The sequence below is a fragment of the Odontomachus brunneus genome, unplaced genomic scaffold, assembly GCF_010583005.1.
Source record: "Odontomachus brunneus isolate Ranch 3 - 2012 unplaced genomic scaffold, Obru_v1 Obru_scaffold_029, whole genome shotgun sequence".
In the NCBI taxonomy this organism is placed as follows: domain Eukaryota; kingdom Metazoa; phylum Arthropoda; class Insecta; order Hymenoptera; family Formicidae; genus Odontomachus; species Odontomachus brunneus.
The window spans coordinates 1,401,318-1,428,322 of record NW_022639479.1 but is presented as its reverse complement, the minus strand read 5'-3'; the positions used below and the strand labels follow the sequence as shown (position 1 = coordinate 1,428,322).

At 40.5% G+C, this 27,005-nt stretch overlaps 2 protein-coding genes across 20 annotated transcripts in view; one reads left to right on the top strand and one right to left on the bottom strand.

The window, feature by feature from the left end:
- The window catches only part of LOC116843026 (synaptotagmin-7), a 198,189-nt gene that overhangs the window by 16,559 nt on the left and 154,625 nt on the right, over nt 1-27,005 (bottom strand). For 11 of the 19 annotated variants that reach the window (XM_032813013.1, XM_032813014.1, XM_032813012.1 and 8 more), the window contains one exon: nt 4,537-4,548. The exons of 2 other annotated variants lie outside the window; for them this stretch is intronic. In XM_032813013.1, coding sequence (XP_032668904.1) covers nt 4,537-4,548 — 12 coding nt within the window. Of the gene's footprint in view, nt 1-4,536; nt 4,549-6,196; nt 7,688-11,405; nt 11,561-27,005 lie in introns of those variants that run through there. 6 more of the 19 variants (XM_032813017.1, XM_032813019.1, XM_032813025.1 and 3 more) reach the window with 4 other exon arrangements.
- Nucleotides 24,578-27,005, top strand: part of LOC116843024 (vanin-like protein 1) — a 154,226-nt gene continuing 151,798 nt past the window's right edge. The window contains exon 1 of the mRNA XM_032813005.1: nt 24,578-24,661. The gene's annotated coding sequence lies outside the window, so the exon portion shown is untranslated. The remainder of the gene's footprint in view (nt 24,662-27,005) is intronic.

Genomic DNA, 27,005 nt, shown 5'->3' with positions numbered 1-27,005 from the left:
CCCCTACCCGTCCTCGTTTCGAGAGAGACAACGCTACGTACTGCGAGAACGCCTAAGACGGTACTAACGAGGGAAATGCTAAGGTACAGCGTGCTCAACTATATTTCTTCATTCTATTACTTTCCCAACTCTAATTATCACCGTCGTAAACGAGGCTCGTACTTTCAAATAAGGACCGTACCTGTCCTTGGGATATAATCGCTCGTGTGTAATCGTAAAAAAGGGGGAGCTTTTCGCTAACGTCGGTTTCTATCGTGCAAAATTCTCTTCTTGAAGGAACGACCGTATTACCGAGAGAGTCTCATTCTTTTTTCTCTTTTTCGGTACAAGGATTAGTACAGGGATTCAGCAGATTCGCGAGCGGAGCACGTTCGCGAACCCCGACTGATTCGCCGCAGCCGCCAGCTCGTCCCCGTTGCGCATTCATGCACTGACTTATTGACGACGACGACGATGTGCATCACGGCGCGATGCATTTCTGTGTGTTGGGCGCAATATGAGGATCCAGATGAATCTTATCATGCGATCTACACCGCATACACCGCATACTGTCGCATACACCGCGAGATGTACACCGCTAATCGAGACTAACTCGTTCACCCGTACACGCAAACCGATACGCTTATGCCGCGTCGACGGCTTATTAATAGTCGCTGTTTACCAGCGACAGTCGCGACTGTGCCGAGCGTGCATAATTGCACAGAAACTGCTGGGAGCCACGACGGGAGAGAAAAACAAACGCACGTATGCGCGTACATACGCACGCACGTACATACGTGCGCGACTCAAAGCGAAATCGATACGCAGAGCATGCGGGCTAGTAGGATGTGTTTGGTACTTGCGATTTGCGTGTTAACTGAGTTTCCAAGCCGACATCAATCCGCCCTATCAGATTGACTTGACGATATAGCGAACACATTCGTCGCTACTGATGGCCACGAGAGTTTTAATGACATTCTAATTATGTATATATCTGTGAAACTTTTTATGCTTATTGTGTACTTGTTAGTTCGCCGTTAGCAGACTCCGGTTTGCGGACACGTGTATCCGTGTAATCCGCGGATTTGTTTGCGCCAGTGCTGTAGTGACGCGAGATTCGATGATATCGATATTATTTATATACAAAAATAGGATGAATCTCGCGCGTTCGGGATTTGCGTCCGCATTTCGCGAGTTATTGTCGCCGGGATGAAACATGCAAATGGAAACGAAGGCGAAGGTAGGTAGAGTTCTTATCACTCGATTAAAAGCAGATCACGCCGGACGTTTCACCCGGATCACGATCTCATTTTTATTTATCTTCACAAGCGATCCGTTATTTGTCGTTCATAAATAAAAATAAGAGAAAGTCCGCACGCGCGCGAAGTCTTTCTTCGTCGTGAGGAGAAAAATGCAGAAATCACGGGACACGAGCGCCACGACCTGCATAAATTAAGATCACCGTCTCGTCACGTAGTACACAAAAACAATTCATTATGAAGACGTCGCTCTACGAGGGATGCGTATACTTGCTCGAGTTTGAACATCGATCTTCAAACGTAAATGGTTTACACGAACGACTCGTTACAGAAAATCCCAAGCAGAAAAACTTCCAAGGAAGACTAGTCACTGGCTAGTTTTTGTCAGTTAAGATTTATTGGACAGTAGCTGTTCAGAAACTGGATAGGAACATACGAGTCAATATTTGTTGGCCAGAAACTAGGCAATATAAGTGGCAAGCAAATGTTGGGCAGCTTCTCTGTCTAGTAAAAATTCGGAAAATACTGACCAATGTTTTTTGATCGGCCAAAAGTTAGGCAGGAAAAATAGTAATTAAAAATAAAGCTACAACCATCTCAATAATGAATAAATTTACACATGAAAAGACTACCTTTTGGAACAGGAGTTTTTATATTGAACAATAAAAAGTAATAAAAAGTTTTGAGAAATAAAACGTAATATTTTACAATGTATATTAAAACAATAAAAATTATTTAACAAAATTTTATACAAGAAAAAAGCTTGATTAGAGACTGATAAAAAATTGGTTAGAAATTGGTCAGGGACTGACTAGCTTTACCGTCCATTTACTATTAAAGAAAGTCACCTAAATTAGTCAGAAACTAGTTAATGATCAAAATTTCTGGCTAGAGGAAAAGGCCGCTCTTTCTACTTGGGTGCGTTTGAACTAGCAGCAGGAACCCGCCGATATTGAGAGAATTGCGCGGCGATTCGATTGCTCTACATTGATAACATTAATCAATTGCTGCGACAATTAGTGTGTGCTGACGTATAAATTTCCAATTCCAATATAGAATAATTTCAGTGGGGTGACATGTGTGTATTGGACGAATTTTTTTATGAAAAATTGTAGGATACAGCCAACGTTGATCGTATTTTTAAAAATTTGTTTTGATCCGCAAATCCTACGTGTGGATTAGACATTTACGCAAACTGCGCACGCAATTCGGCACAATAACTCTCGTAAAAATGACTTGGTCCGGTATTGCTCGCCATATTTAACTGGAATTCGCATGTTCGCGTTGTTGTCCCACGCGCATGACGTACAGTAAGCCATAAATCGTAATCACATTCTGCATGTACTGCCGCTAATCACTCACAATTCTGCGCGGTGAAGAATCCGCGCGAACGATCATGTGCCGTCGGTCTTTTCATCGGAGAAAAGTGACCAATGCAAAATCTATCATCTGAATACAAATAAGACGGAAGTGTAGCACACGGCGCGGTTATTGGGAAGAACAAGCGAGCGTATCCTCGCGAACATACATCGCTCGCGCGACCGATTTTGCGCGCGCAACTTCGAATTAAATCGAACACTCATCGACAACTCGACGCGCCGAGAGAATATTCGCCGGCAATTCGTCGCGGCAACGTCTCACGTCGCGTCGGCGACAGGAATTGCGTTAAGCGTGCCGTTTAATTATGCCTCCGGGCGAAACTCAGCACAGGATTCGCCTCGCTTATCACGGCGCGTCGATAAGCGAGTAATCAGACTCAGCCGGCGAGGCGCGGCTGATTCGACACGCGCGAGATGCAAACTAGCGTTGCTGTTGTGACGCCCGTACGACGAGATGTACACGGCCAACAGTGCGCGCCAGTGTAAGCGTATTTTGCGATAGGTTTAGGACACAATGGATGAATCGTATCGGGCGATAACGGAAATAGATGTAACGCCCGCGACACACCGTGTTGTTGCCAGCCGCGAGGCTCGGCGCATCTAACGAGAAACCGTGCGGATTCAACGGCAGATGCACGACCGCAGACTGTCATTGTGTTCAGCCGTCGTTGAATGACGGGCTGAGAGAGAGAGAGAGAGAGACTACGCTCGTGAAACTAAGTTTTATGACTCCGCGACCTAGCGGCGGTGTATTCGCGTATTTATCAGCGCGCCGCGTGCAAATTGTATAATGCCGCGCTCGCAAGCTCGATCGAGCTCGGGCGTAAACGGCGTCGCGGGAAATAACGCGTGAGACTGTTCGGAAATTCGTTCGACGGAAATCAAATCAAATTCTCGTGGGTGCTCCCACAGGACCCCGTGCAGAATTTAGTTCCCGCGCGAGGCCTGTTTCTTCTCGCTTGCGCTGAGAACCGCCTGCGTCTCCCTCGCGCCGCATAAACGCGGCATATTATTTCAAGCACATGCAGAGCCGTGTCCCACGAGTAAGATATTTTATAGATCGACCCTCTGCGTGTACCAGAATCAACCATTCGCATTTCTTTTTCTTTTTACTCTGTCTTTATTGTTTTCTTTTTCTTCTTCTTCTTTTTGTTCTGTCTTCGCCCCATCGAAATACACGACCGTGCGGTGTATATACGTGCGAGAGTGTGTCGTTTCTAAACTATTGCAAAACCGTTGCCGACTATTTAGGGTAGAAACGCCAACAACAATGTACGTTTGTTTCGTAAAAGCTGTTTGTCCAACAGCGACGTACAAACAAGACGTGTGTCTACTAGTGCGTTTACGTATAGGCCAAGAACAACAGACAATAGTCCGAGAGTGAAGAATAAGGCAGATCCAGCAACGATCTCGGACCTGTCTGACTGAGTACTCGTAGCAGAAAGCATTACTACTACGTTCGTAGATCGCGTGTGAGAGATATTCAACAATACGCAACAGCGCAGAACAGGCACAACAGATGACAGTTGAAGAAATAGGTAAATATAGAGCTCGTTGCGAACAAACGTCGACTACAAACAATAGAGAAAGAGAAAGAGAGAGAGAGAGAGAGAGAGAGAGAGAGAAAGAGAGAAAAAGAGAGAGAAAGAGAGAGAAAGAAAGAAACAGAGAAAAAGAGACAGAGAACATTGTGTAGTCACCAATGTTCGCGCAAGACCAGAAAACTGATAGAAGTTTTGACGAGGTAGAGAATTACTTACGCAGTCACAAGGTAGCGCCGATCGGTGGACAGTGGACAGTATCCATTAGGAAGAGAAAATGGAAGAGAAGATAGGAAGAGAAGTTAAATGAAGCAGCATAGAACAATGGATCTTTCATTAAAAGTGTCGCCTTAATTCGCATCGGTCGTTCATACTTACTCTAATTGCGCTCTGTGTGGTTCCGATTGTTACGATGAAACGAGGCATGAAACAGAAAAAGATCAGTAATTAATTAATTAAATGTACGCACAGGGACGTGTACGCTCGCGCTTACGCGCGCAAAGCACACACCGTGACGCCACAATGACGTACAACACGGGATTTCGAGACATCAGAGAGACAGCAACAGATAACACCGTGTCAACTCGACCCGGAGTCAACACACAACACACAACATCAAAACCGTGTATCGTAAAGAACGCCACTTGCAGCCTCAACATTAGAGCGGGGGGGTGAAGAGTCACAGAAAGAGGGGATGAAAATATGCGTGCATCAAGAACACGAACGATCGAGGGCGCGCGCGATACCGAGAGTCGCTTCGCGAAAGGTCGGCACACAGCTTGCAGAATTAGTTCAGTGAGAGACAGATAATGTGCGGCGGGCAGGAAGGTCCGCCGAGAGAGAATACCACGGCGCGACCGCCACGGCACACGTACAGTACGTAGTTAGCGAAGTGATAACATCTTCCGGAGCTTGCCAAGCCAGGCGGGACAAAGTTTAAATACTCGGGGCGTGAGACGCGCTAATTGCCAGCCTGGTCATTATGTCGGGAACTGAATTAATAAAACGAAAAATTCGCGATAATTCCGTTAACGACGATACGACTACGAAGTCTCCCCTTCTCATTCGCGTAATTGCGAGATGTAAAACTTCCTTTCGTTCGAGGGGAGAGAGAGAGAAAGAGAGAGAGAGAACGCTAACTCTTCGGATCGGTAGTCTATAAGTGGTACCATCGGTCGGCCATCGATAATAATCACTACCGAGGCATGTCGGGAGCCATTTTCATCAATAAGAGCCCTGCGACTGAGGAACGCGAAGTTTGTTCTAACTTCTGCGATCGGCGTATTTGTAAACTTGCGCAAATGGCGCGCACAGGTCGACCGAAGATCGTTCGACCTCGCCGATAACTTTGATTCGTTTAGCTGTTTGCTTGATAGCTCAAGCGAATGCCTCGCTGAATTAGCTCGCGGAAATAACTCGCTGGGTCTCCCAGTCTTGTTTCGCAGCGACTGATCTACATTACGTATTGTGCACGCCGTTACATAGAGTCCACACGGAAATGGATGACGATAATGATCAAAGGCATTAAATGTTACTTGCAAACATTCAAAAAAGGTCATCTTGCAGTCACATGGCGAGAATGATCTAGACACGAGAAATTTGATGAATAAATCACTAGCAGAAACTTCGCATGTATGTCTTGTATTTAATCGATATAGACGACAAAGGCAGAACTTTTCGATCTAAACTATTTGTGAAATTTAACAAGAAAGTCTCTCTCTGTGGCAGATTAAGACCAGTCGCACTTGATATGTCAAATTAGTAGACAAAAAGGACAAAAGACAAACGAGTATAGAATACCTCATATCTATCTAAATTTTCTAGCTGATATTGCTAGAATTCTGCTGCCATGAATTCTATGTATCACACTAGAATATTACGTACAAAAAGCAACGATAAATTTTAACATTTAGGACTCTATCTAGACTAGCAAAACGTTTTTTTGAGTAAGTGAATTGGAGACAATTATGGGAAAAAAAGAGAGGAGGAGGAAGAGAAGCTTATTCCTGGTTGCAATCCTAGTCGTGCCTGATAATACCTTGCTGTCTTCGTGTGCTGCTCGCACGCGTCAATTACCGTTAACACACACATACACACACTCGTTTCTTATCTTAGAAGTTACCCCTTCACGGCCACAACCGCGGAATGCCCTATCGATATTCAATAGCCACATTTGACTTCGCATTATTGCGGAATTACGCCACTCCGTGTGCGCACGGAATCCGGTAACTTCACAACGAAAATAGATACGCACGCCCGATAACACCGAGCAACACTACGGCACACAATGTGCGATCTCACGGACGATACCGTGAAAGTTTTGATATTAAATCAGCAAATGTTTTGCTCGCGAGACATAACGGACGCTGCCATATTAAACACAGGGAGCGTACGCACATACGCGGACAAATCGATAGCGCGCGGTTGATATGAATATATGTATATATGTATACATATAGTTCCGCTTGTTTGCTTTGCTTCTTTTACCTCTCTTGTGACATTTCGTTCATATTTTCTCTTTTTTTCCGTGCTCAGTTTATAGCCCTCTCCCCTCCGGATTATGCGTTTACAGCTATACTTACACCAATATCGACGACGCGATTTGGTATTTTCGATTTTCAAAGCTCCACGCCCGTGATTCGTGATCTTTGCACAGCAAACTCATCTCGCGTCGAATGTTTTGCGAATTTAATCAAAATCTAAATCTGGATTCACGAAAATTGCAATGTACAAGTGGCGGGAGAAATAATGTGAATAACTAGGAAATATAGTATATTACTTTATCAAGTCGACTTTATAAAGTTCTTAAGGAAATTAGTTCTTAAATTTTGATAAAAACAAAGATATCTTTAAGGATGGATATAGAATTCTATTGTCACTTCTTCTGCAGTATAATTTTGTATTACTTGGACGCAAACATTATTGGCGTTTGACGATATTTGTCATCCAATTTTCGTTTTCAATCTCTATTCTTCTTCGCTGATAAAGTGTTGTCATGCTTTGTGTATGCAGTTATAATCACGGAGACTATCGCTCTTGAAAGATTAAATGATTTAGCTGCTGTGGTTATAGACGCCCCCTGCTAAATAAGCACCGGCGATTTATTCTCTCTGGAAGTCTGACAAGTCTGACAAGTCACTCGTTTTACCGATTGCTCGTACTAATCGCAGCTGAACACAATGTATAATACACTGACATACAAATTAGAGAGCAATAAAAAAATAAAAAAAACAATAAAAATAAATACAATAGATACTCGCAATTTCTGCTTTGTCAGTGTAACAACACGCAAAAAACGAATCCATATAATAAGAGAGATCGAATTTAAATGACTCCAGGGGTATGCTGCCTATATATTTTTTTTAATATTTATGTTGAGAAGAATAGTGAATACAGAATCGCGAAATCGTTTTTTTAGAGCATAGATACTTTTCCTTGAGTTTTTTAAAAATTAAGATAATATTACAACTAACAACTAACTTACTCAAAAGTTACACTCCGATTTCTTTCTAATTTAGCACAAATGTAGAAGTACAAAAAACATTTAAATCATATTTTTTTCATTTTGGTTCACTTTGAGTTTCACGGGCAGTTTATAGCTTTTTAATGTTATTCCTCCTATTATCAATAAATGCAACAAAAATGCATAAAAAATAAAATTGAATACAAGATATAGATGTTTTTGATTTGCTGATTATGAATATGAAATAAAATGTGTAAAATTATTTATATAAATAATAAAATGTTTAAATAAAACATGGAAAAAATTGAAAATAAAATTATTTATACAAATAATTTCTCGGTTTAACCGAAATTCGACATTTTTTATTAATTTAGCATTTATTAATTTATTAATTTAGATTTCAAATATTTCGATTGGAATCTCGGCTAAAAAAATTTAGAATGGTTCGTGTTTCAGCTATGCAAATTTTGTTAAAATTTTAATTAAAATTGCCGGATTTCTCTTGGTTTGGATGAGATTCGAACTATTTTTGACTAATTTAATACAGATTTAAAATATTTCGGTTGGAATCTCGGCTAAAGAAATTTAAAATGGTTCGTGTCTCAGCTATAGCAATTTTGTTAAAATTATTTAACTATATCTATATTCAATTTTATTTCTTATGCACTTTTATTGTATTTGTTGATAATAGGAGTGAGAACATTAAAAAGCTATAAACTGCTCGTAAAACTCAAAGTGGGCCAAAATGATAAAATATGATTTAAATATTTTTTGTACTTCTACATTTACCAAATTAGAAAGAAATTGTACCTTTTAGGTAGATTTATTTGTAAGAAAAAAAAACTGACTTAGTAATAGCAAAGTTAGTTTCCGAACTTCTCGAAATTTTGTATTAATATTCTTCATCGTGAGGTTACAAGACAGAATATACGATTAACAAGATCGTGACAGGCATTAACTCACAGAAGGCTGCCTCACGTTTTCGCAGTCAGTCACAGTCAGTTTAGTTGTCTGAGAAGTTGTAACTCCAAAATTATTATATATGGGACATCTAGCCCCGGTCTTCCTTATTAGTGTTCACATTATTTCGCTTAACCCCTCGATATATGCGTGGTGCTCGGTATATCTGACGTAAATTTATATTCCTCGGTTGTGTGGCGGTGCAAATGGATATGCGCTCGTTACGTACACGCTCGGCCGTGTTGTACTTTTAACTTCGTTAATTAGGTAAACATCCAACCCGCGAATCGTTTCGACGAAATGCAAATTTCTTACTTTCTTCCTTCCCGTTGAATTCGATCGGAGCTTGTTGTTGAATATGAAAATTGTAAGTCAACTTTTCTCGCGCCGGGCGGAATACCGCATTATTAATTAGGAGAGAGCATTCGGATGTTACAGTTACTCCGTTTTCGAATCGCGATTTGTCCGAAGTAGAACTCTGCTTCTGCTCGCCGCGTCACCTGTTTGTTACTCGCAAACGTGTGCTGACGACAATGCGTGATTAATTTAACGGCGTTATTCGCGTATGCGCGTGTGCACCCAATCTGTTGCCGAATCGCCAATGTTACCTTAGCATTGCGATTTAGTTACGTTAATGCAACGCCGTCACGGGATCGTGTCATTCCCACAAACGTTCTCAAATTTTCATTCGCTTTGAAATGTAGAAAGTCGATAAATTTCACATCGTTTCAGTAATATTTAACATACGAACAATAACTGATTTAACAGGGAATGCTAAATCCACATCCACATTCTCTTTTAAAAAGTGATCTCGTAGTCACACATAGCGAACATTATCTAAATATGAGAAATTAGCTGAGTTGGATAAGTGACAAACAAATACTGAGATATATGTTTTGTATTTAATCCATATAGATGACAGAGAATTTTTTTATATGAACTGTTTGCGAAATTAAGTAGTAAAGTCTCTTTATGACGTCCATGCAGATTAATACTTCTTATAGAAATTGACTGTGGCAGGTAAAAAGGATTAGCAACGAGAAACAAACGAATGTGTAATTCTCACAACTGGTTAAATTTGCCAGCAGATATTGTTAAAATGCTGCTGCTGCATATTCTACATACCACAAGTAATATTCTAGCAAATACAAAAAACAACGACAAACGTCAACTGTGACATTTAAAATTCTATCTAAACTAGCAAGACATGTTTTTTGAGTGTATGATTAGAGAGAGAATATATGTGATTTCAAATTAAACAAATACTGCACTGTAGGAACATTACTGTCTCTGTGTTGCAAAACAAATGCTATGCTCGAAAGATTCCATTTGGTTACACCACACAGGAAAGTACCGTTCAAACATATACAGACAGGCAGCAAAGAAAACCAGTGTACCATTTTCAGGGTACTACGATTACTGCAACCATTTTATATGCACGGACGAAAAGTGACATCAACATTTTGTTGCAGCAACTAAATGATGTCGTTAGAGTGTTTTCTCCGTGTACGTGCCTTCGTGCAAACAGCATTCTTAAGAAGTCCACAATTCCTATTTCCATGTTGGAATTTGAAATTACACAAAGCATAGTTTTGGAAGACAATTATCCCCATTTAGAGTTTGCGTTTTCTCGAAGAGACTAAATAAATACTCTACTTTAAAAAGAACAAGAGAATCTTTCCTGAATATTGCGCGCCATCAAGAGCAGTGAAGGAACGTGCAGATGCGGCGGATAGTGTCGAAGAGACATCTCACTTTACATATTTAAAAATCACAACGGCAGCTGTGCTGCCAGAGCCCAGTCGTACGGCACTTTCGCAATACATTCCGCGAAATATATACATTGCCGTTATAAGGCGCGCGCGTCGTTTAAATAAATAAGAGGCACAATGCCAGCCGGAGAGCAATAACGAATGGCGCGAATTCGCCAATTTTCTCATTTCCGCCGTCTTATATTAAGTCGGGAGCGTTCTTTTGCACGGTTCTTGCGCGCTCGGCGAAGGGGCAGATATTGCCGTTGCTGTCGTGAAAACGGTCTCGAAAATACTGGCAAACGAGAACGACGACGCTCGCCGCATTTCACCAGGACGACTGCTCTCTTCGGCTGCGTCACAAGGACGACTCCTCGCGTGCCGAATAATTCTGAAGCGAGAACGGCACCTCGAGTGCTTCTCGATGAGCGCACCGAAATTGTTCCTCGCGGCAGGTGTCCTTGAGCCACATCGACTTGGGGAACATCCTCGCGCTGATACGCAGCGCTGCCGTGGTCCCTTAACCCTTCCCTCGCCGCACTTTCCGTTTATAAAAGAGAGCGCGACTCTAAAAATGTCACGCTGACGCGAGAAACGATGAAAGACGCTGAAAAGGCTTTCAAAGCGCGGCTTTTCTGCGCGCCGTTATTTCACCGTGGCGGTTTCCGCGAGGCAAGGTCGCGTTATGAAAGACAAAACGACTCTCGTGTTAGCGAACGCGTTTAATAAAGATAACGATTCCACGCGGCATTACCAAGTGGCAAATACATGTGCGCGCGGTTCCTCAGCGACGCGTCGTCTAGAATGTCGTTCTGTTTCCCGTAGATGATCGATACAGGAGTAGTGTCGGTCATCGAGACAAAGACCACGGCGAAATTGGCTCGCAGTTCGCAACTATAGCTCTTCGCAGCTTGTCACAGTCAACGATCCCCAACGCAGAAATTCACTGTGTACTGCACTGTACGGGAACTGAACGTCGCCCCCGTGTCGTCTGTATCTAAATATTGGTCTGTATCTAAATATTTGAGTTGGCGCGAGCGACGTTGAACGCACGCGTTCAAACAGAATCTTACCTGGTGGTGTAGTATTCGAAGAAGGCAACGAGTATCTCCAGAGATCTTGACACCGCGGCCCACATAGTTTCCTCGTTCCGGGCGGGTTCCGATCGGCTAATCTAATTTCCCTCGAGAAGTCGCTAATACATTCATCGAAGTTTCGACCCGCGAATCTGGCCGCGGAGTGAATTTAACGCATACTTCGCGCGAACCTCGCATCTCCCTCGACGTTGATTTCTGTTATCGATACATCTGCGTTTCGTGCACGACTATGAATTTGCGAGAGGCGACGTACGCGCTGGGCGATCGACCGATAGGTGCTGCGTGGATTTCGCAAATTCTACGATTTGCACGCGATTGGTCCCGAAGTTGCTAATCGCCGAAATCACAAACTGTTGAATCCGACAAATTGCGCGTCAAATGCGCTCTCCGCGAGATTTATGTGTAGGGTAAATTTCTAGGGCGTATGATTCGTGTAATCCGTTTAACGCGAAATCTGCTATCGATTCTTCCGGTAAATTGCGATTCCCGAGAGTCGCGAGTAACTACAAGCGAGAAAGATTCCTAGTGAGTTTCACTTCAGGCGAGAGGAGTGTGTGACAAAGATACAGTTCTCCTCTCGGCTTGATCTTTCTCCGCTGAGATTTCCACTCAAGATTTAATTACGAAGATACATACGTATCTTTAATACGTAATAACGGTGTACTATCATCGTAGACGATAATTTCGACTGCTCAGATACCCGGATATTTTCAGATATTATCTGCTTATTAATTGGCCGTGGTAATGAAAAAACGATCCAACTCACACGTTTCGAAAGAAATGATGATGATACATGACTCAAGAAATATAGATAACACTGAGGTTCCTCATAATCGTCCAAGAAATCAAAAAAGCATGGTCAATATTTTTCTCTTTAAAGCTCTTCATTAACAAGCTCTTAAAAAATAGTTAAAAGATCCAATTAGTAGAAATTAAAAGCCCATGAGGCTTGGGTCTTTTTTGTCTTATGTGGAAAGACGTGAACTACCCGTTGGTAAAAGCTCAAAAATCGTAATTTTGTGGGTTGGATCATTCTTACATAACTATGGCATTGTAAAGTATGGCATCATTATAACAATTTTTCTCATGATAACACAGAGAACGAATAAATGCACTGTTGTCTCATGATTACTGACAAAACTGAAGATACTCTCTACATTTTTTTTTCATATATATGGCATATACAGATTATTCTGTATTATATTAACGTGAAGCGAGAGAAATTTATTTGGTGCCCGTACGCCTTTTGTACATGAGCAACTTGTGGCTGGAGTTAATTTAACGAGTACACGAAGTAATTTGATATTTCCAGCTCATGAATTTTTTTAACAATAACAAATAGTTGCGACGAGTGCGTTACGTACTCATAACTAATTGCCATCTGGTTGCCCAAGTGATATCTACAAGTGTGTGTATCTGAGTGATACCCGCGAGTTTGCATATCCAAGTTATAGTGAGAGAGCAGCAATAGATGATAACTTCCGTCGACATTTTCGACATCAGAAGGCAGTTTCGTTAGAAGATCCGTCGCTAAAATTACGCTCGAGGAGTTGCTCAACAACCGTGTGTACCAACAAAGTGCGCTTGCCGAAACGCGCAGCTGTTTACACGCACGCTGGGTTTATATGAGAAACAACCGAACCTTCCTTTCTTCTCCGCGGCGAGAGAGGCTCGTTAAAAAGCGTTTAAAGTTAATTTCGCGAATGCTCGCAAACGAGAGCTTTATTTTCTCATGGGCAACGCGAGATATTTGACTCGTTCGGAAGCGAAATATCAAGTTTCCACGATTTCGGTGTAAACTATGTTTCGCGCAACAATAATCGCGCCTATGCACGCGGCTCGAAAATTAATAAAATTCATATTGTGTCGTTGCACTGTATTATGCTGCAACTTCGTCACAAGGCTCACGACGAAATCAAACAGATTAAACAATTGGTCCGTGTAATACACAATATACAAACAGTTACCCAATTATTCGGCGCACCGTAAATGTGATGCGTTTATCGGTCACATGGTAGATAATATTATTACCGTGGCCGCAATTATATTGACGGATAAGGGATTACACGTTAAAACGTTGCAATTACGGGCACGCTAGACCGGGCCTGTCGGCCCTCGTCCAGCCTAATGAATACAACAAACGACTCCAGAACGGCGAGTCGTTATTAATTCATGGCCGGGCGCTGCACTTATCGATAAGTGATCGATATCGGATAGCGATGCGGGTCGAAATTGCGAGAGTCGGGACTCTATTTAATATCTATTTTAAAATCGACGCCATGACCGCGCCAATGTGTTCTAAAGCAAAATGGGACCACCACCGAGCAGATTACTAGTAATAATACGGGATTTCGAGAGAGAAATCGCTGGTCGGTGAGCGAGAAATAAAAGTGATTTATGGACGAGCGATAGCTCATTGTCAGCTGAACATACGGTGACATCAATTGCTCTACCAGAAAATACATCGTACATTGCAACATCGATAAAAGAGCAACGTCATATTTATCACCGGCGTCTAGCGCGACGTTTGTAACACGTACTACTACTACATGAACGGCGTTTTCTAACGTGATAATGATCGATTCTCGAGCGCACAGGCGCGCAAACGTACAGCTTACTTTCAGATCTTGGAGTGACATATGAAAGATCCAAGACGATATCCCAAATCAACATCTCAGATGGTTCAATCTCTCAAGTAGTTTCCGAAGATACGAAGATACGCACAAAGTCTGTTACACGTCCTTTGCAGACGCTGATGCATTCATTCTTCTCACAAGTAAACCTACCCAAAAGATACACTCCAATTTTTTTCTAATTTGGCATAAATGTAGAAGTACAAAAAATATTTAGGTTATATTTTTTCATTTTGGTTCATTTGGAATTTCACGGGCAGTTTCTAACTTTTCAATGTTCTCACTCCTATCATCAACAAGTGCAACAAAAATGTATAAGAAATAAAATTGAATAAGTGCATATCGAACATAATAATTGAATATAATATTGATGTAGGCGTTTTTGATTTGTTGATTATAAATATGAAGTCAAATGTGTAAAATTATTTCTATAAATAATGAAATGTTTAAACAAAACATGTAAAAAATTGAAAAAAATTATTTATACAAATAATTTCTCGGTTTAGCCAAGATTCGAACAATTTTGACTAATTTAGCACAGATTTGAAATATTTTGGTTGGAATCTCGACTAAAGCAATTTAGAATGGTTCGTATCTCAGTTATGCCGCTTTTATTAAAATTTTAATAAAAAATTGCCGGATTTCTCAGTTTGGACGAAATTCGAACCATTTTTGACTAATTTAGCACAAATTTAAAATATTTCGGAATCTTGGCTTAAGAAATTTAGAATGGTTCGTGTCTCAGCTATGTCGATTTTATTAAAATTACTTAACTATATTTAATTTTATTTTTTATGCATTTTTGTTGTACTTGTAGATGATAGTGAAGATATTAAAAAGTTAGAAACTGTCTGTGAAACTCAAAGTGAGTCAAAATGAAAAAATACAACCTAAATATTTTTTGTGCTTCTACATTTGTGCCAAATTAGAAAGAAATCGGAGTGTACCTTTTGGATAGATTTACTTGTCAGTGTTGGACACTAATCAACGAAAGTTTTCTTCGACTGAAATAATCGGCAAGACAATACGTGCAAAATTAATCATCAAAATTAATTATTTAATCACGTATAAAATCACAAATAACTTCACCAACTGATGAAATTGTTATCAATCAAACTTTAATGGAATTGATTACGCACTGATTAGTAATTAACTTCATCAATTAATGCGATCATATTTCGTATTTGCACACATGACGAGAGTCATTAATTTTGATCGCTGATTTATTTCAATTAGAGAAAATTTTCACCGATCAGTGGACCACACTGGTTCTTCTTGCATCTAATAAGTAGATCACGCTGACGCCTAAGTTTCGATCCTGAAATTCTGGAGGTTAGTCCGCGACATTCTTCGTAAACTAACTTCCTTAATTAAATACTCTCGCGGCAGGGAATATTGCGAGCGTCATTTGTTGAAAAATCCAAATCGGACAGACTGCAATCGTCAGCCTCTTTTCGCGTTTTTGAATTTGATATGAAAATGATATTTTCGAACACGTAAAATATCGGGCACCGGTGAAATGCTCGCAGCTACTCTCTAAATTTCTTGGGGTGAAAAGTGGCAGTATTTTCGGTCGACGCGATAGTGAAGATACTGCCGCTCGAAATGGCACAGGAGTGAATGTTTCACCCAAGATCAGAATGAATTCTGGACTCCATATGAGCGGACGTTTCTGTCGATTGCAGTGCATATGCTCCTCTGAAATGCAGCGGGTTCGCTCTTCAATTTCGAGTGAAAATATTCACTCGATGATTCGAAATAGAGAATTCGTTCTCTAAAAGTGACACGAATGACTCGAATTCGATTGTCACTCTGCTTTTCGAGCAGAGCTCAAACGAATTCGCACGACGCGCCGCAGCAAAATCAATCGCACACTGATGACACGATTAAATCAACCTGGCGATACGTATATCGGTGTTCCGTCGACGCGGCGTTTACCTCAGAATTCAATAACGACGGCGACGCTTTTAACGGTTATATGTGCGCACGTACGTTCACATGGTCGTGTTATGTATGAAAGCGTTGTAATAAGTTTCAACAAGCAATTTAACGCGACGTACGTACGTACGAGAACGCGGGCGCGCTAACGAACGTAAGTGGCAACTTTCTTCGTTCGATGTAATGTCCGGCTAAGACGAACTTTTTTCACTATGCGCGTCTTCGCTGTTCTCACGCTCCGCGGCGCGAACAAAACCATGAAAAATGGGTGAAAAGTACGGAAGCGCGCGCCTCGGCGAGTATATAACAGAAAGAAAGAACTTGCTACGAAACAAAGTTGCGGGAGTATTAAATAGTGATGGTGGTCGTTAGGCGAGTAATCTAATGGAATTTATTGGGGGGGAGGATTATTTACAATCGCGTGAACGTCCGCGATTCTGATCTTTCAGGCAAGATCCGCGCGCATGACATAAATACGAAACGAGATTTGGAGGAGCACACGTGCCGCAACCGGTGACACAATTTTTTCCCACCGTCAATTTTATCGTCGTTAATGTTACTTCTGCTTGTATCTCTCCGCGCTCGCCTGAATGAAAGTCAGCTTTGTCCTGCGTGTGTCACGCGGACGGCAAAACAGACGCCGTCAGGACGAATTACGGATTCAGGAGTCGCGCGAGACCTGGTCGCATTAGATTCGCTTCTTTCGTCACGCGGAATGTACGTGGTACAATGTAAATTCCTCTAACTTATGCTGAGAGCTGCCTTCGCCTCCGATCGTTGCCGTCAGCTGGAAATTAAGGACGAGAATTCCGCGGACTTCTCCCCCGGGAGAGTACCACGAGAGCGCGAGATTTTGGTGTGCTCGGAGATTTTTAATATAGACAACTCTCTACACTCAGAAGCGCCGAGTTCGTTCGCGAAACTTTCGCAGAAAATACAGACGGATATGCAGAGTATTATCGGACTTTCGCAATTTTGCCGATTATCGCAATTAAGAAGTCCGTTGGGGCGCCTTATAAATGGCGTCTGAATTATGCAGCTGCTTCCGTCGCTGTGACGCCGCGCCAGTTTCGTGAGATCGCGGATATTATTTATTTATGCACGAAACACAACAAAAAGCACGAACGACGTATTTCGAATCTGAAAGATCTGAAATACTCATCACTGAAAATATCTACCGCGTGAAACTGATGTAATTGTGCAGAGAATCCAATTTCCAATTTTCAAGCGTATACCCGAATGTACACAGAGAGAATTTTATACTAAAGATTACTACAGAGTTTTGTAATCGAGGAATGGATTGACATTCTGTAACAATTGACTTTCACTTTATATGCGTTATTTATTTACGTATGGATCATGAAACACACGAACGACGTATGTCGAAAAGGTTTGAAATACTCATCATTGAAAATACCTGTAAAACCGATGTGCGCGCGAAGAATCAACTTTTTCAAATGTCTAAGAGAATTTTATAATAAAAATTACTATAGAAGTTTGTGACAAAGAAATAGATCGACATTCTATGTGTATATATGTATTTTAGGAACTAAAATGTGTTATTAAAAAACTTGCTACGCTTTTAACAAAAAATCTGCTGTTTCCAGCGGAAATACTACTAGAAACAGAAATTAGAATAAAATTGTGAAAAATTTATATGCGAAAAATATATAATATTCTCTCCGTGTACACATATAAACCGTATATGCTGCGTATTATCCAACAAAATATTATGTAAAAAAATATCATCATGTATCATGAGCGATGCTGAATAAGTTATTCGTGCAGATTACGAGTCTCGAATACTGCGCGATAGCAACAAAGCGCGTTGCAGTTGAAGTAAGCAAAGTTAATAAGTAACAGCCGACAATTCCAATCGACTCGAAAGTTATCTCATTTCCCTATTCTGCGCGCGCGCGCGCGAGCATCTCGCATGTGCGATGATCTCGTATCTCGTCTTAATCTATTAATGGAATTAAGGAAATGTTGATTAGAATCGAACTATCTGAGCCAGCTATCTGAGCCCGCCAAAGTTAGATGAGATAGTGCGGGAATTGGAACTGTAAGTCATCATTGCGCGATGTTCGTTCGTTCGTTAGATACTATTACAATGACACGACATCGGTAGACGAAGAATTAAAACACACGATTAGAGGTAAGACGAACGTTCTAGCGCGATAATTTAATCGTTTTGCCATGAATATGTTAAAAGTGGCACGCTGAAGGTAACTTTTTGGATATACATACACGAAATGTCTGAAGACCTTGGCGGAAAAAATACTGTGGAATAGATCGACTTGACCAGCACAGCTTGCTTATGTAAATAGCTCGACCTTATTTATAGCTAAAGTTCGTCGCGTGTTATAAATATATACTGTGCAGCAGACATTCGTATTGTGCGTGCTTGCTTCAACAAGTGAGGTAAGAACTAAAAGAAGATCGCACTGTAATTAAAACGCATAAAGAGCATCTCAATGCAAGTCAAGTATTTTAATTAGAGCGACAAATATTTTAATTAGAGCGCTTTTCTTTTCCAACACCTTTTCTTGTTCAGTTTACATCGTTTACAATTGCAAATCAGCTCCGAGAATGCAAGTCTATCAATTGCATCTGTGTTAAGTAATGCTATGGTGAGAGGGTCGATGATATTTGCAGGAGAAGTCATTTCGGGCACACTCAATTAACAAGCAAGCCGCCGTGTAGAGCGGCGAGATGGAGCGAATCCAACTAAGAATCTCGTACATTCTCGCAATTCTCCGTACGATCAGATATATCATTGGCACGTTCACGGCGAGCGGTAGGTATCGAATACCATAATAGGAACTAAGCCTGAAAGCATGGCATACACCGCGAGTTACAGAGCGAATGATGAGTAAATTTAGAGATACCCGAAAGTTCACGCGACGTCTTAATTGCAATTTCTAACGAATGTGAACGCTGCGAACCGTAGAATTGCGAAAGTTTCTCTCCCGGGGAAATATTAATACTGACCCCGAGATTTTCGGAGACGGAGCTGTGCGAGAAAATCTCGGCGTCAGATTCATCGAAAAATCTGTAATTAAAATTAAAATCGCCAATTGGGTCTGTCAATGTATGGAAGCGCGGTAACACAAAATTACACGAGACATTATATTACACGAGAAGTTAATATGAGTATGCGTATGCACAATATTTTTATTTAAAACTCGAGACTTTACAACTTAACAAGGCGATATCGAAAAATAATACCGTCGATTTTGGCATCGAAATTGAGCGTACTTGAACTTCGCGTGTGTATCGCGGCACAACAGGTACCGTTGGACGCCAATAAATATCGGAAGCGAATATTCGCGCGACTAGCTCGATGCGTCGTGCATAATTTACGAGAGACTCGTCCCACGAGGTATCGTCGATATATATAAAAAAAACGGAGAAGATTGAGGGAGAGGAAGAGGAAGAGGAGAGAGAGAGAGCATCGTCCGGGAAGTCTACGGACCAGGCAAACGAGCAACCAGATCGAGGTGGTATACGCTATATATCGAGCTGTTCGCATCGAGTCTGGGCAGCAGGGACCAGAAAGAGAGAAAGAGAGAGAGAAAGGGTGAGAGAATATGTGTACGTGCGTGTGTGAGAGAAAGAGAGGGAGAGAGGGAGTGAGAGAACGAAAGAGAACAGGGAGAGAGACGCGACTGCGGCGAACGAGGGGAGGGATGGTGGCTGGTCGGAAGATAGGAGCTTGGATCGATCCTAGCCACCACCACTACGAGGGAGCAGAGCCCCGTCCGGGTCGGTGGTGCTGGTGAACCGTGGGCACTCTCGAAGCCAATCGCACGACTTCGTCGTTCGGCAACAACGTGGACGCGAATGTGGGCAAAAATCGTATCGTCGATCCAAGTAGATTCACGGTGGATCGCCCCCGCATATCCCGCAAACAGGAGTGCTGATGATTTCAACGGTCAGAAGCGTGGCCGACTCGTTACCCAATTATCGAAGGTAATTCCACGCGTCTCTCGCTCCTACGTAGCGACAGGTGGGAGTGTCGACAGGCGGCCACGTTCACACAGGTAAGCACTCATGTCTATGTACGTTCATGTGGTGTATGTGTGTGCGCGCGCGTACTCGAAACTCATATAGAAGTTATGGGTTCCAGACTACGCCACGACGACGAGAGAGTGGGAGAGAGAGAGAGAGAGAGAAAGAGAGGCAGCCTTTGTGCCATTTGTTCTCCCTCGGGTGATTGCGCCAGGTGGTCCTAGTATGAACCGCCGGCAAAGCTGCCACGACCGGCATTGTCGTGGTCGCGTTTCCGTGCATGGCTTTATGGTAACTCAATCGTTTTTGACCTAGCAATTAACGGCTTCGTGGCGACAGGTTGGTAATAGTCGTCGAAACACCGCGGAGACGACCTTCCGGTACGTTACGGTGCGGCGAGGGTTTATTGACTGGCGCGGGACTTTGCTGCGGGGGCATTTATCCACAAGCCTCTTCGACATAATTCCGATACCGATCGATTCTTCACCAGTCTCTCGCAGGGATCCCGCGACAATTCAAGATGTGCCGTTTACCATAGTGAACATTTGCATATTTGGGTATGGAAGAGAAAGAGAGAAAAAGAGAGAAAAAGAGCTGGCTGTACGGCTGATTCACTACTGATGATTCGTGCTTTTTCAAGGACCAATTGGTCGGAAGACGAAACGCTCTCATGAGGAACTTGAATGAAATTAATGATACAATTGTCCCGGGAAAAAAGAGTATCTTTTAACCGTTACAATCTTCACGTAAATTTCACACGCGTTGTTTACCAAGTCGAATAGACCACGGGTTTGCCCGACAGTTTTACAAGGGAAATTAATTGAAGTAACGAATATATATACGATTAGATAGCGGTGAAAATACAAATTCATATTACGGCGGAAAAAAATATTGCTTGGTTTCCATAGAGTTACACTTGCTAGGAATTTAAGAATTAAATGCATAAGCTAGAGTGATATATCTTTTAATTCTTTATCTGCAAAAGCCATCTGTATACGTCTTGAAAAATTCTCACTTGCACATTTCTCATCTATACATGCAGTACCTGGAAAATTAATCGTCGTTTGCAGAAGCCGCATTTACGCGGATGAGCAGCATTTACAAACACATAAATAAGTATACACGCATATATTTATTTACATGTCATTCGCGAATGAGGGCTAATTTTTTAAGATACATATGCAGGATGGGTTAACTATTGCCATCTGGATGGGATAACTATTGCCACCTTCAAAGTAAAAAACACAAGTGACGCTCTTCGAAGTTACTCTATTTAGAAAGGAAGCATTACCATGAGGTCAGCTTTGTTTTTTGTTTCGATGTTCCATTAGTTCAACGTGTATATGGCTTCGAAAGGATTAAAGAAACCAAAAACAATGTAGATGCTATTTCAGCCTCGATGAATTGTTGAACATCGACTGAGCTCATGTTTTCTATCGTGTGTTTAGAATTTTCCTAATTTATTTCTGATTAAATAAAACGTGAGTAAAGTCTTTTTTACCGAACATTACAAGGATCTTGATAAATGTGTATCCATCGTACCTGCGCTTTTGTACCACCAGAATGACGAAAGAGAATAAAAGGGGCGAGTCTAAGAGAAGCTTTCCGCTTGTACACAACCTTTGATATATTTTCAAGAAAGAATTATATCCCGTCGCGCCCCTCGCAGAGCCATCCTCTCGAAAAAGCTTCGCAACAAGTCCCGTCTTGCGACGTCTTCCTTACTAGCGTCCCGGCGTTCTTCTGTTTCCGTCGAGCGGTTCGGAATACGAGTTCACTACTACTACTACTACTACTATTGTAACGGGAAAATCTCAGTAGCTGACATTCCGTTACAGCACCCACCAGTTTTCGGCACTCTTGCTCGGATCCTATCCCGTATCAAGGTGCACCGGGATCTATTATTTATTTATTACTTATTTTGTTATTTATTGCTTATTCATTTTCTTTTTAATTCCCCTACACCTTAATAACACCGATAACATTCGCGTAAGAATACCGTAGACACAAGTAAAATGCTGACTGCTGGCTGTTTCTCATGTTTCTACTACAGCTACTGTCGCGGTTATTTGAGAACAAATATTTTTGTTCCTCGGTTCAATTACGATGTGTACTTGTCACATATACCACTCGGTAGTGCACGACATCCTAGAGCCTAGATATGGTCTCAGTATAGAGGTAATCCCGCCAGGTAACCGAGATGTGCGAGCATGTTTCGTGCCGTCGGAAGTACTTCCCGACGTCACACACGTTCGACTATAAAATGAAATGAACGCTACTGAAATTACATGAGTAAATATTATATTACTGCGTCTGTGCGTATACTCGCAACACGTCGTTCTCTCGTCTCCGCAAAGAAAAATGACGCGTTGCGGGAAAAAGAATGTTACGACGAAGTGACGAGAGTCGCGCGAATCGCATATTATTGCAATCCATACGATTTCACTGTTAGGCGTGAGCAGCACTGTTAATATCCTGTCCTCTCATTTTTATAGATTAAATTTCCTCGCAAGTTACGATGAGGAAATAAGTAATAAGCGTCCTGACAGTCAATAAGCACGGGGATTGGCGTAGCGCAGGGATCGACTACGATCTCTCACGTTCGCCAAAGCGAACGCTATGAGACATGAGACAGAAACATCTCGCAGAGTACACAGACGATTCTTCACACAAACCGGAAGACATATCCGTCGTCGCACCCATCCTCCTGCGTGTTTTTATCCCCGGGCAAACACTTTCTGCGTCTTCACGCGTCTTCCGCGACTAGTTCGCCATGCTTTTCCGCCCGCGCTTTTCCTTCCTCCACGTCTGTCAACGTAAACGACGCGCCGATGTAAGTGGAACAGGCAGACTACGCTCCGTTTTCGATTTTCCGGCCGCGCTGACAATAGGAACGCAAGCGCGAGGGTCGTCAAGTGGAATGGCGGTGGAAGTCTACGCCGACACAAAGAGAGAAGGAAGCCGTCGCCGACGCCAACGTGCACTGCGAATTCACACGTGTTAATAGCTCTCTCTCTCTCTCTCTCTTTCTCTCTCTCTCAGTCTCTCTCCCTCTTTGTTGTCACTTCGCCGGCCACGTGGACTTACGACCTCGCAATTAGAACGCGGTCGTTACGCGCGTTACGATGCGCGCTTTGCATTTCGAACGCGTTTGGAATGTAACGTGATGCGACGCAACGCCTCGCCTTGCAGAGGACGATCACAAAAAGTTAACGTAAGTTATACATGTAATCTGCTGAATGCGATAGTGACATTTCCATCCATCCATCTAAGCCGTGGGAAAGTGGTCAAAAATCGCTTTAAAGCTATCGAAATAAGTCACTTTTTATAGTAATTTGCGGTTAGTGAAGTTTTATAACTTGTTTTTCATGAAAACTAATAAAACATTTCAGAAATGCTAAGTTTTTTTATAAGAAGTCTTTTAGTAGAACCTTTGAAGTCTTATGGAAGTCCATCATTAGCCATTTCAACATCCTCAAAACTGTACAAGGTATGCAAATGCACATCTGATGAAGCTCAAGATTATTTTGAATGAGAAAATTAATTATCTTTTTTCATTTTTTATATCATATCTCGCCATATTAGATCTCGCCATGTTAGATTTAGCGTTTCTAAAATATTTTACTTTGGAATATCCCCTCAGTTTTCAATGAAAAAGAGTTATAAAACTCTAAACTATATAATACAAGTAATTAAATAATTGAAACAAAATCCTCACTCTACCGGATTACTATTAAAAGTATTTTATTTCGACAGCTTTAAATAAAATTTTGACCAATTTCCCACTAGTTTAAACGATTTGAAAGTACTCATCGTACTTAACAACCAAAAAAACGTAAGATGTGTGTAACTAACGTTACATTTTTTGGAAAAAAATCAGCCTATTTTATATGGTTCTTTAATCAGCGAAACTAGATGAAATCTGCTATAAGTCTCTCCAAAGTGCTAATGCGAGCATGAACGAAGAATACAATACGAATACAATATGAATACAATATGAATACAATATGAATACAATACGATTGTATTCTTCCCAAGCAAGCATTATAAAAAGACACATCTCTTAGCACGTTTTCTTTACGATCTTCCCCTATCGTTCCCAAAATGCTAATGTCACATCTTAATGTTCCCTGTGCTAGCCGATACATTAACGTGTAACTTTGCTAGACAAATAGAAGTTTTAGTTTCACTTTGTTTATTTTTGTCGCGTTGCTCTTTTTATTTCTCGATGTTTTTCCGAGGCGTTTAAAATATTTCACTTAAGATGTGTAGTGTAACGATCGATTACAAAAAAAAACCTTGAAGACAGTCATATTTACGTCACGGACTTTTCCGCGTGTTTTCATTGAGTTCCGAGCCGGCGAGCGACACGCATACCACGGTCTACGTACGTCAGCACGTTATCTATCGTTTCTTTCGAGTGATTAAGCTATTTCTCATCGAACTTTGATACTTAATTAGTTTTTTGTTGGTAATCGTGCGCGCGTTACTTAACACTTGCGTTTCCGATTAAATCGCGTCCACGCTGTCAGTGCAAGTGACAGCAACAGTGCAAGTGCAAAGACGGAGCAGCCAGGATACTGGATCGAGAAAACAGGACAGAGAACGCAAGACGACGACACGTCCAGCGATACATCATACATTCCCAAGGTGTGCCAAATCATTTATTATGCCAAATCATTTATTTATTTATGGAAGTTTTCATTTTTAAAGGGCGTTTGACGAACTTTAAGGAAATACCCGAGTCGAAATTTAGACCGGCATTCATAGTTTATCATTATTCGACATATAACATTATCAATTTTTGATTAATCTCTGTACCTATATTTGTTACGCATTATTTCATGCACATAATACATACAAAAAAGAAACATTTGCAAATAGCAAACTTACTGACGTAAATAGCGAGCTAACGACTCGTGAATACAGACTTATAATTATGTTCTCAAAGATGATGAATAATTTATAATTATGAATATCGGTTTCATATAATGTAATGTAGATTTAACAAGTGCTGATTTTTATGTCTAATAATACTACTTTGTTTGCGAGTGCGATGTTATTTATATCTGCTAGCTTTTTCTTTCCGTTTCTATTTGATTTTGTACGGAATATAAACGTAAATCTCTATTAAACATGGCATTATTGGACATATAACTGTATTAATCTCTGTCTTTTTACAGCTTTGTATCAGCTCTTTTAAGAGTTACAATCTCATCGAAACTTCCATTAACTTCTTTAGTCGTGGTTTAAAATAACTGCGCGATTCCCCCCGGAGCGGGAAATATATCTTTAATGAAGATATCTAGATTTCTTTTCCTTTTATTTTATTTTCTCTAGAATTTTGTAAAAGAGAATATACAATGTATCTAATTTGTATTAGCTATAAATAAAAAAAATACAACAGTTTAAGTGAAGCAAAACGAATTTAATATTGTACTACGGAATTTTTCTGAACATACAGTTTAAGAGGTTAAAAGAACAGAAAAAAAAAAAAGAAAAACTAGGAAAAGATGGAATGTTTTTTTTCTTATCTCTTTACCCTCACGCTAAATAAATACTAAAAAAAAAAACTAAATTACCCTCACTTTAATAAATAATTTAACATCTATTTATATGTATTTGTTACACATTATTTCATGTACATAATACATACAAAAACACTTACAATAGCAAATAGCGAAGTAACGACTCGTGAATACAGACTTATAATTAATTATGCTCTCAAAGATCATGAATAATTTATAATTATGAATATCGGCCTCATATATATAATGTAATGTAGATTTAACAAGTGCTGATTTTCACGTCTAATAATACTACTTTGTTTGCAGGTGCGATGTTGTTTACATCAACTAGCTCTTTTTTACTAATTCTGTTTGATCTTATATGGAATATAAACGTAAATCTCTATAGCCACACTTTGCCAATTGCCAATCGCGTGTTTATATTTGTTAATTAATATATTAACGTATGATAATGCGTCATGCTTCGGTCATTCTGAATTATCGTATGTCTATGTATTGGCATATCAAGCAATTATCGAGCAATAATTATTGTGGCAGTCCGATAATTATTTGTTTGCAGCCAGTGGGAAGATATATTTCTGAAGATTTAGAGAATCTCATGTATGAGTGATATTTGCGTTGTTAATTGACAAGTTTTCTCTCTTTAATCGTAATTTCTCTAACTATTTCCTACTTTTCTTTTATTCTTTCATTCGAAATTTCTTGTCCGGGCATTTGACGTGTGTTTAGCCTCGCACATATTAAACATAAGATAAAATCTTCTAACAAAGATTAGATAGATAATGAGAAAAGAAGAAAAACAAACGACAAAAGCGAGCTTTTAAGTTGAAACTACGAGAGAAGATAGTAGATATGTCCAAGTGGAAAAGAGGGTTTGAAGAGTATCAGATAAAAAGGCGCAAGCTTTGTTAAATAATTAATTAAACTCTTTGACGGGCAAGAACTGTTATCTCTTCTTGGTTTCGCACAAACGATGTGCGTTTTCAAAGGTTTTCCGAACAGTACAATTATCGCGAATGGCAAATGGTTTTTTTGATCGATTACACTTGCGTGAGTGTTCGCGAATGTTAGATATTTAAAGTATTCTTAAATATATAAATAATCTATTTAATAAATATTTTATTTAATAAATACTTATACTTCAATAAATACACGGAAAAAAAGATTTGCTAATATATGGACAACTAAAAATATTAACTGCAGGAGCAAATTTTTTTACTTTCATAGCAAAGTTACTTAGTTGTAATAGCTAAAAGATTTGCTAATATATATATTAGCAAATCTTTTAACTATTACAACTAAATGACTTTGTTATAAAAGTAAGAAAATTTGCAGTTAATATTTTTAGTTGTCCATATATTAGCAAATATTTTTTTCCGTGTACTCTTTAATAAATAAATTTAACAAAATATTTTTAATAAATACTTTAATAAATATATATATATATATATATATATATATATATA